The sequence below is a fragment of the Mus pahari genome, chromosome 14 (assembly GCF_900095145.1).
Source record: "Mus pahari chromosome 14, PAHARI_EIJ_v1.1, whole genome shotgun sequence".
Classification (NCBI taxonomy): Eukaryota; Metazoa; Chordata; class Mammalia; order Rodentia; family Muridae; genus Mus; species Mus pahari.
In genome coordinates, this window is record NC_034603.1 from 62,927,587 (window position 1) to 62,937,177 (window position 9,591).

General features: G+C 57.1%; 2 protein-coding genes across 2 annotated transcripts; both read right to left on the reverse strand.

Annotated features, from left to right (window-relative positions):
* Positions 1-3,994: 3,994 nt before the first annotated feature.
* LOC115065365 lies at positions 3,995-4,967 on the reverse strand. Its single transcript, XM_029546252.1, has one exon. It carries the CDS (start codon positions 4,959-4,961, stop codon positions 4,059-4,061), a length of 903 nt encoding a protein of 300 aa, XP_029402112.1. The 5' UTR covers positions 4,962-4,967; the 3' UTR covers positions 3,995-4,058.
* Nxph3 (neurexophilin 3) lies at positions 3,995-8,679 on the reverse strand. The gene is made up of 2 exons (XM_021213382.2): positions 8,271-8,679; positions 3,995-5,671 (listed from the first exon to the last, which is right to left on the reverse strand). The coding sequence occupies exons 1-2, from the start codon at positions 8,322-8,324 to the stop codon at positions 4,967-4,969; spliced, it is 759 nt and encodes a 252-aa protein (XP_021069041.1). The 5' UTR covers positions 8,325-8,679; the 3' UTR covers positions 3,995-4,966.
* Positions 8,680-9,591: the final 912 nt, after the last annotated feature.

Sequence of the window (9,591 nt, forward strand, 5' to 3'; positions counted from 1 at the left end):
CCTGCATCCTTTGGTGATCAACAGCAGTATGGAAATGTAAGCCAAATAAACCCTTTCCTCCCCAACTTGCTTCTTGGTCATGGTGTTGGTGCAGGAATAGAAACCCTGACTAAGACAGAGTGGGACAGCTGGTCACATTGCACCCACTGGTGCTCAGCTTTTTCTTTCTTCCTATTCGGTCTAGGGTACCAGCCTGCGGGATAATACTTCCCACACCCAGGGGCCAATCTTCCAACTTCAGCTAAACTTCTCTGGAAACATCCTTGCAGACACCACACCATGGCAGAGGTATGGCCCCGACACCATTCCACATCCAGTCAAGCTGGCAATGCAGATGAACCATCGCATATATTATGAGACAATTAGCCATTTCTGCCACAGGTGTTATGTAGCAGAACTAGAATAGGAATCCATGTCCCACCATGGTCCCACTGTGGCCCAGCCTTGGGCCAATAATTTCCCCAGCATTGCACCAAGGTACGGAGAACTCTCACTTTTTCAAATGAGGAGGCTCATTGAGTGAGGTGGCACATACCTTTGTTCCCAGCATTCAGGAGGCAGAAGCAAGTAGATCTCTGAGTCTGAGACCAGTCTGGTCTATTTAGCAAGTTCCAGACCAGCCAAGTTACATAGCGAGACCCTGTCTTAAAATAGTCAAGCCAGGCAGAAGTGGCACCTACCTTTCATCCTAGCACTCTGGAGGCAGAGGCAGGCAGATCTCTGAGCTCAAGGCCAGCTAGTTTCAGGACAGCCAAGGTTATACAAAGGAACAGTCTCAAAACAAAACAAAACACTCTCAAAAGAGGCACTGGGAGAGGGTCCTTTCTCCAAGATCATCCAGATAATCCATTCCACTCTGGGGACCAGCTCAAGCTCCCTGCATGCCTTGTTGCCATTTCCTTAGAAGTCTCAGCGGTTCAGGAGGAATCTAACGCCTTCCTGGAGATGCGTAGCCAGGTGGCTCTGAGATAATGAGCCTTGAGCTCAGCAACCCTGACTCCACTTACTGGGTCAGCTCTCACAGCTTAGTAGATCAACAAGAAACAAGGTTCCTAGTGAAACCAGGACCTGTCCCCTTACCAGCAAGACCCAGGTCTCTTTTGTGGCATTTGTGCCACTCCGGGACTTTTGCATAATCGGCAGGTGCTGCCCCCACCCCACCTTGCCTGTGCCTGGTGGGATTGATGGTGTCTCTTGTCACCTGTCACCCCAGCCCCCGGTTCTCCAGGCAGCACCGGGAGTAACATTCCTCTCTCCCACTCCCAGCCAAGACATTGGATCGCTTCCCAACTCAGAGTAACTGGTTCATTGAGTTTCCTGCAACCTATTGCGAAAGCCCACTCAGTGATCCAAGTCCCTGATCACCCGATGACCTTCAGCTGTCTCCACCCCCGTAAGCCCCTTCCTCCAACTTCCCTCTCCACCCACCCACCTTGTGCATCTCTGAGCAATGGGCCTCGCCACGGGAACCTGCCACATGCAAGGTCATCGGCTCTCCTGCCAAGGATGGGGAAGGGGGTGACTCAGTTCCCGCTTGCTCATCTAGGGAAAGAGAACGAAGGAGGGGGAGGAGGGACAGAAACCCATTCAGTTTTGCCTTAAGCTTCACCAGGAGAACTAACCGGGCTTTGCTGACAGGGAAGTCTCTGTTGGCTCATGGGTTACAGAGAAAGTCACTGCAGTGTGGAGACTGCTGAAGCCAGGTGGCGCCTGTGTGCCTTGACAGCTAAAGAGCAACTCCAGGTGTCCTGGTGTTCAGGAGAGAGTGGTTCTCCTTCATCCACAGTACAGCTCTTGGCCTCAGGAAGATAAGAGGAGGTACAGCCTTCACCTCGGTCTAAAGCACCACCCCGATCCTCTTCAAAGAGGCTCGCTGATTGAAAGAGACACAGTTCATCACTGCGGGGAAGAGATGACATCAGGATGTCTCAGATGCCCTCCCAACTCTGACGGAGAGACACAAGCCACATCCTTGAAGAGGATGTGGTAGGCTTGCCCCAGGGCCTAAACCCATTGGAGAGATAAGGTCCTACCTACTTTGGGGGGGGGGGCAGGGGCGGGACAGTCCAGCACTAGGGTCCCCAAACAGCTTGAAAAGGTTGCAGGTTGGTCTCAAGGTACTGCAGGAAGGTCAAAGAAACCTTGACCTTTTGGAAGGCTCCGTCAAGAAGAACCAGTTCTCAGTGGATGCTCCCAAAGGCCAGAGGGAGAGGTCAGGATGCTTTGTGGAATCCAAGGTCCAGTCTCTACAGGGGATTCCTAGCTGTTGCTCAGAAGGGCTGAAGTGGGTATCCTCTCAGCCAGGGAAATAGATCTGCTACCCTTGTGAGGATCGAGGGGGCTCATGAACTCCCTGAAAAGACTGAGAGAGACCAGAGGGCTCATCTAATGAATTAGGACTTGAGAAGATATTGGTTAGCCAGATCTGAATCGAGAACAGCCTGGTTGCTGGGGAAGGCAGACAGGCAGGGAAGAGGAGGCAGAGTGTGCGTGAGGGTGAAATGAAGTTATTAAAATGAACCCACCCCCTGTGCAGGCAGCACCGTGTGCCAGAAAGGCCGGGCCCTCCAGCTGTCGGTAGCAGCTGGCTCTCCGCAGGAGAAGAGGGGTAGGAGGGGCGGGTCAGAGTGCCCGAGCTCTGCTAGAGTTCAGTTTGCACACAGAGGTGGGGATGGGGGGCGACTCACATTTTTCTTCCTCTTCCACCAGACCCTTGGGACAGTGTCTGGTGAGAGGCACAGGTGGGAGAACCCACCAGATTCCAGCAGCTAAGGTTTTACTTGGCGGGGGTGGGGCATTGGGCGGGGCCAAGTCCAAGTTCTAACTGGTCAGTGGTACCGAGGGGGAGGAGAGAGAAAGTGTGTAGGGGCATGCGCGTCTTGAGTCTCAAGAGAAATGGCTCCAGGGTGATTCAGGGCATAGAGGAGAAGGGAGTGTGCCGTTCCCCCCTTCCCTCCCCTTCCATCCATCTTGGTTTCTAGGTCATTTCACATATGAGAGGGGCCACAACCAGGTGTCTGTGTGCTGCCGTGTGTACCTGTGGACCATCTGGGCTCAGAGATTGTGGGCAGAGAGCAAAGACCGGAAATGGTCAGGACACTGGACCTCACTCTAGGACTCTCCTCATTATGGCTACTTCTGAAAGGGACCCTGGGGACCTAAATGTGGATCTTCAAAGAGGGCAGACCTAGGATGATGTAGCATGACTGGGGCTCCAGCCTTCCCTTCAGCAAGCTCCCAGTGTCAAGGAGCCTCGCCTGGGCCTTTACCCATGCTGATGCAGCCTCCAGTTGGAGGAGCAAGTGGCTAGTCTCACACTCGGCTTGTCCCCATGCCACCTCGGTCTGTTCCTTTTACCCCAAGAGGCAGATGGGAGTCACAGCTGGAGAGAACAGAGAGGAACCACTTCATCCTCTGGTGCTGGAGCCAAGTTTGCTTAGAGGTCACCAGGCAGTTTTCACAGGATGTCAGCATGTCCCCAGGCCCGGGGCCCAGAGACACTCCTGCTGAGTTAGGTCAGACCCTAAAGGCTCTAGGAGCACAACCCCTCTGGGTGATCCTCATGGGTGTGAGGGCTGCGTGATACAAGAGGAAGAAACAGAAGAGGCCAGCAAGGACAGTGGACTAGATCAGGCCATGCAGAAAAACAATGGCAGAGCTGGGGCACCTCTGGGCATCTACCACTGCCCCCTGCAGGGCTCCAGATGGCAATTCAGGGGGGATCTGGGGAGGAAGATGTGAGCCTTACCTTTCCTGCTAGCTCTTCCTCCTCAGCTGCCCCTTCGGGTGCCATGACCAGCCCCATAAGTGTTACTTTAGGCCTCTGGCACTAGATAGTTTTCCAGCAAAGGGTGTCAAAGAAGCCAGCCCAAAAGCCCTCAGTTGAGCTCCTAGCTCCAAGAGATCTGCAGCTTTGGTCCCCATTTGGACCACGCTAGCCAGCCAGGGGGCCCATGGTCCCTCTCCCCTAGATAACTTAGAATAGAATACAGTGTCCTGGGAATGCTTTATTTCCTGCTCTGAGGACAAGACTCTGCACAGAGAAGTGACAGGGCATCTCACAAGACTTCCCCCCTCCCCTCCCACCCCACAGACAACACTAGGACACAGTTCCAGCATGGCCACACAGCCTCCTGAGCCTCCCTCTGCGGACAGCTCCACCGCCAGGCAAAGGAGGCCCTATCCCTATTCCAGAATGCCCCAGTCTGACAGGAGGAGCTGGCTGTCGAGGGAGGGAACACTCTCAGCAGGTGGTTAGGGCAGAGGATGGGCACACAGCACATGGGCGGACTTCTGCTTGTGCCCCTCATGCTAACAGGACCTAAGAGTCGTCCTGTCTCAGCTGAAGGACAGGGTGGCGTGCCATCAGCAAGAGGTGTCAGCGGTGCAGAGGTGCTGGAGGGAGAGGGGATTTCTGGAAAGGAATGGCCCGGCTGGTGACAGGGAGTCATATGACAGCAAACACCCAAGGGTGGGGATGAGGTTGCTACTTTAGCCTCAGTGTGGGAAAGGGGCTCGGGGCTGCCCACTGTCGGCTCCCATGGGGGAAGCCATTGAGCTCTCCCCATCCTAAGTTGTCTATCTGGCCTACACAGTTGGACTCCCCTTTGCTGACCACTGTCCTCCTTCTGAATAGCAAGGAGAGAGCCAAAGGTTGAGGTCTTCACTGTGGCTTGATCTGGGGTTGCCTGGCTTCCCTGCCCAGGGGCCTCGGGGCCCAGCATCTCCTTTGGATGGGAGGGGAAGCCATGTAAGGCTACCCAGGGCATATTTCTCTTCCATAACAAGTACCTTCTAACCTCAGGTTGGGCGCAGCACTGGGGACCCTTCCCCAACACCTGAGGACTGACCCTGACCCACCGGGCCTCTCTTCCTCTCCAACCCCTCCCTACCTGAGGTCCATCCCTTTCCCTACCCAGTGTCCAGCCAACCAGCCTCCTGCACGGGCCTCTGCCGCCCATCTAGGTCACCCAGATGGGTAGTAGGGGGTATCACTGTGGTAGTTGTAATCTGGGCACACCTTCTGCACCAGTCGATAGTCCGTGCTATAGAAGGCAATGTAGACGCAGACGACTTTGAAGGGCTGGGAGCAGCTCCAGGTGGCTGAGCTCTGAGCGTGGTCACGGGAACAGATCTTGGCTGGGTCGTGGGTACAGAGTGAGGTCCGGCGGCCCCGTTCTACCTTCTCCCACTCCATCCGGCAGTTGAAGATTTTGGATGCCTTGGCTTCGATGAAGATCTGCTGCTCTTGGTGAAACTCCACAGCTTTGCTGGGGGGTACGAGGCTGATGGAGATGTTACCCTGGCCCGTGGCGTTGTGGCGGAAGTGGACGCTGAAGGTCCCGTTTCCGTGGTCCACAATCTTGCCTGTGACCAGCAGGTTCAGGGCCACTGTCTTGATGTTGGAGTAGAAATCACCCCATCCAAATATTTTTTTCACCTTGGTCGAGGGTAGGGGACTTTGTTTGGGACGGTTGGGGGGCTGCCCAAGGACACCCCAAACCTCCCCGGGTGGGGCTAGCAGCCCTAGGAGGGTGGAGTTGGCCAAGGGGCGGGACTTAGGTGAGATGTGACCTCGCTTTCTAGGCACCCTAGGCCGAGGCTGGCCCTCATGGTCATCGTGTTCAGGGTCCTCTGAGCCAGGCGGGCCGTCGTCTTGGCCGCAGATGACCTATGGAGGGATTTGGAAAGAGAATTAGAACCCTGTCCTCAGAGGACCTAGCTTTGAGATGTGCCAGAGCGCCTCATCAGTATCTGGTCTCCGTTCCTGTTTACTCAGGCTAAGGGGGTAGGGATGGGGAAGCACGCGCTTGTTCCCTTGGGGAGGGGGTCAGGTGTGCACCCTGGCTCTTTCATAATCGGCCCTCGGGTTCTGATGCTTCAGTCATCTCCATATCTCGTCTTTACTGCCCTGCCTCAGCCTGCTATTCAAAATCTGGAGGGGGTCGTCAGGAAGTCTCTCCTCTCCATGGACTAGGGTACCCCACAACTCTACTCTCCAGATAAGCCCCAGTCAGATGGGAGGGCTTGGCTTCTGATCTTGCAGAAGCCCGCCTCCCCCCACCCCCCAGTCTGAAGGGAATGTAGACTGTCTACCCCTTTCCCTCCAATTTATTTATTCACTTCTCGATGGAAGCCTTCTTTTCTTCCCAGTCCCTCCTCCCACTGCCCCTCCCCCATCTCTCCCTCTCCTTCATCTCTGAGAAGGGTGAGGTCCCTCCCGGATACCAACCCACCCTGACACCTCAAGTCACTGTAGGTCTAGGTACCAGCCTCTCCCACTGAGGCCAGCCAAGACCACCCAGTTAGGGGGAGAATTTCTACCCTTGAAATGTCTAGACGCCAAGGAAGCTTCACGTCTTTCTATCTTCCAGGAGTCCTTCACCTAGAGTTGGGAGTTGCAAGTTATTTGGGGAGCCCCACCCTACCTTGAGAGCTGCCTTCTGTCAGCACACACACACACACACACACACACACACACACCTTATACCTTTTAAGATGTTCTAGTCTTCTAGGACACCATTCCTAGCCTAGTATAGCTGCTGTCTTTAGAGGCAAAGAGAGCCTATGCACCACAAAATAAGAATCCAGAACCCAGCCAGAGTCCTCGTCAGGTGCCAGTTTGGTTCAGGTTTTGCTAAGGCTAGGAGACCAGAAGCAGATGCCACACCCAGGATGGCCAAACTTGTGGGAGCAAAATCCTTCTCTGGGGAACACGTGATGACATGCCAAGATGGCACTTGCATGATGAGGGACCAGCTCTTGTGAGTCCCATTTCACAGGTGAGGACATCGGGCCTTGCAGGTTACATCACAAGACTCAGGCCATAAGTGTCAGCCTTCCCATCACCAGACACAGTCCCACCTCACGACCTTTTGCAAAAGATTTTTACCAAAGCCCTGTTTCCACCTGGAAGGCCCTGTCAAACTCTGCCAGGGTTTGTCTTGCCTACGCAGGCTCAGCTATGGTGACAGGCCACACCTTGGGGAGGCTTCCTGGAGGAGAGTGGAAAGAGCCAGTGGGGCTCAGCAGGGCAACAGGGAGGTTCCCTGGCCTGAATGTGTGTTTGCTCAGTTTCCAAAACGAAGTTCTTCCCAGTGTGTCTGTGTTACCAGTGAGGGGACAGGAGCTCAGCTACAACATCTGGACTGATGATGACATGGGTGGGGTGGAGGGAATCCTGAGAAGCTGGGATGGGAGGCTCCAAAGGGTTTAGTTCTTATGCCTCTTGCTCTGGTCTTGGTGACCAAGCCAGTCCCAGAGTTAAGGCTGATCCTGCCTTCCAAGTCCCCAGTGCCCCAGGGTCAGGAGTCAAGAAGGGCGGCTCCTAGGTTTGGGTTCAAGGCTGCCCACCTGTGCGTACTTGGCTCTAGGGTTTAACTGAATGGTTGAGACAGTCAATAGCTCAATAGTAAAGAGGGCCACAGGAAAGGGCCAAGCAGGGAAGATATCCTCCCCGAGAGTGGACTAGGAGTGGAAGGGTTGCTGTCAATGGGAATTGTATTGAGGAAGGGGGCCCGTTCCGGTGGCGCTGAGGCGGAGGCTTCTCCAGGACAGGATTAGGGTCGGGCAGATGTGGGGCGGTGGGCACGGGTCGCGAGAGGGAGTTAAGCTACAGGCTAGGGCCCGGAGTGGGGGTCCAAGGCATCCTGAACCGCGGGGGAGCGGGGTCTGGGCGCTCAGCTCAGCTGCTCTGAGCGCCTGGGGCGGGAGCCGCCTGCCCAGGTCCTGTGGGGCTCGGGCTGCGCGCTGCCGGGAGAGGCGAGGAAAACAACAGGCGAGGAGGGAGGGAGCAGGAGGGACGGCGGGAGGCAGGGACGCGGGAGCCGCCCCCGGTCCGCCAGGGTTTGGCGCGCCAGGGCCCACAGTTCGGGATTCTCTGGGCCCCAGAGGTCAAAGAAGAATACCGCGTCCCCTGGCCGGGCAGGTCACCTGCCCCACCCCCGTTTCGCGCGTCCTGGGATGCTGCTACGAGAGGTCGGGTAATCCTTGGCTACTCAGCTTGGGGGGCCTTTTCCCTAGTGTCACTCGCACCTCCCGCCATCAGCCGCGGAGTGGGTGGGCCATCCAAGCACCCTCCTCCCCGCCCCTATTAACCCTTCCAGTCCGGCCTCTGGCCTCGGACCCGCCCTCTCCCCCAGCCTCCAGCGTTCACCGCATCCCCGGGATGCCGAGGTGGGGGGAGGGAGAAAGTTTCAGGGCTCCGCAGCTTCCCGCGCTCTCCCCATCCCCTGACCCCCGCCCTGCGCCGCTCCCCGTGGACCACTCACCAGATAGAGGCTGCCCTGCACTAGGAACACGAAGCAGCAGCGGGTCAGTTGCATCTTCCTCAATTGCTCTCACCCGTCTCTCTTTTCCTTTTGGGGTCCCAGGCCCCCTCCGCCCCGGACTGCTCCTTCAGGCGCACTGTCCCATGCTCCGGTCCCCGGTGGCTCGCGGCCCTCCCCTTAGCCAGTTGCTGGGACCGACCCCGCCCCCTTTCGGTCCAGCTGTGCAGCCGCCGCCCCCTCCCCGAGTCCAGCTGCTCGCCGCGCGGTCTCTTCTCCCGGTCCCAGATGTGCGCCCGGAGCGTCTCGAAGGGGCTCCGGCTGAGCGGTGGCTCTGCCGCTCCAGACAGGCGCTCGGCGCCCGGCTTGTTTCCAGAGGCTCGGCTCTCACCCAGATGTGCTGGGGACCTGCGCGCGCGCCCGTCCCCGGTGCTAATTCCCCAGACCAGACGGCCCCTCCCGCCCCGTCGCGGCGCGCCCCCTGGCGGACGCCCCGGGCCACGCCGAGTCGCGGCCGCCCGCTCCCCGCGCTGCGCCCCGCCAGACTGGAGCGCTCCTGGCGCCCAGGCGCCTCCCGCTTCCTCGTCCCTCCCACTGGCGGCGGCGGCGGCGGCAGGTACGGTGAGCCCAGTCAGTACCTCCGGATTTAACTCCTCCCCTGCCGGCCAGCAGCCTGGGGACCTGGGACGCCCAATTTCCAGCGTAGGGGACAGGAGGAGGGCGGAGGAGCTCTGGGAGAGGAGGCAAGAGGCTGGAAGACCGCGGATGGGGACACCAGCTTTTCCGCCCTTCTGGCAGCGCGCCTTCTTTTCTGTAGCGGGCACCCGGGAATCTGTCGCTCTACCTACCTCCACCCTAGGACTCCTGGAATTTGGAAAGACAATTCTACCTAAATCCATTTTTAAGGGCTCAAGGATATTTACAGCGGATCACAGCTGCTGATTCCTGCAAGACTTGATGAGGGTACTGAGGGAAGTTCTTCTAAGTGTCTAGCTCGCACCGCTTTTCCTAGCACATTCGTTCCTTTTCTCTTTAGACGACCTAAGAGCAATCAGTATGAAGCATTTGGTTGAGGCGCTGGGCTGAAAAGACCGCTAGGGACCAGGCTGGGTTCTGAGGTTGGGGTAAGGGTTTGCCTCCTGAGAAATAGAGGCGTAAATGGCGTGAACAAGGCCTCTCACAGCATGTCCTTCCCTACCCATTTCCCACGGCACAGGTGTCACCAGGCAGAAAAGGGCCCCACCCCAGTGGGGTCCTAGGTTGCTCTGGTCTCTTCAAATTTCCGAGGCAAGAAAGATTAAGATCTAAACAAGAGATCCCAAAG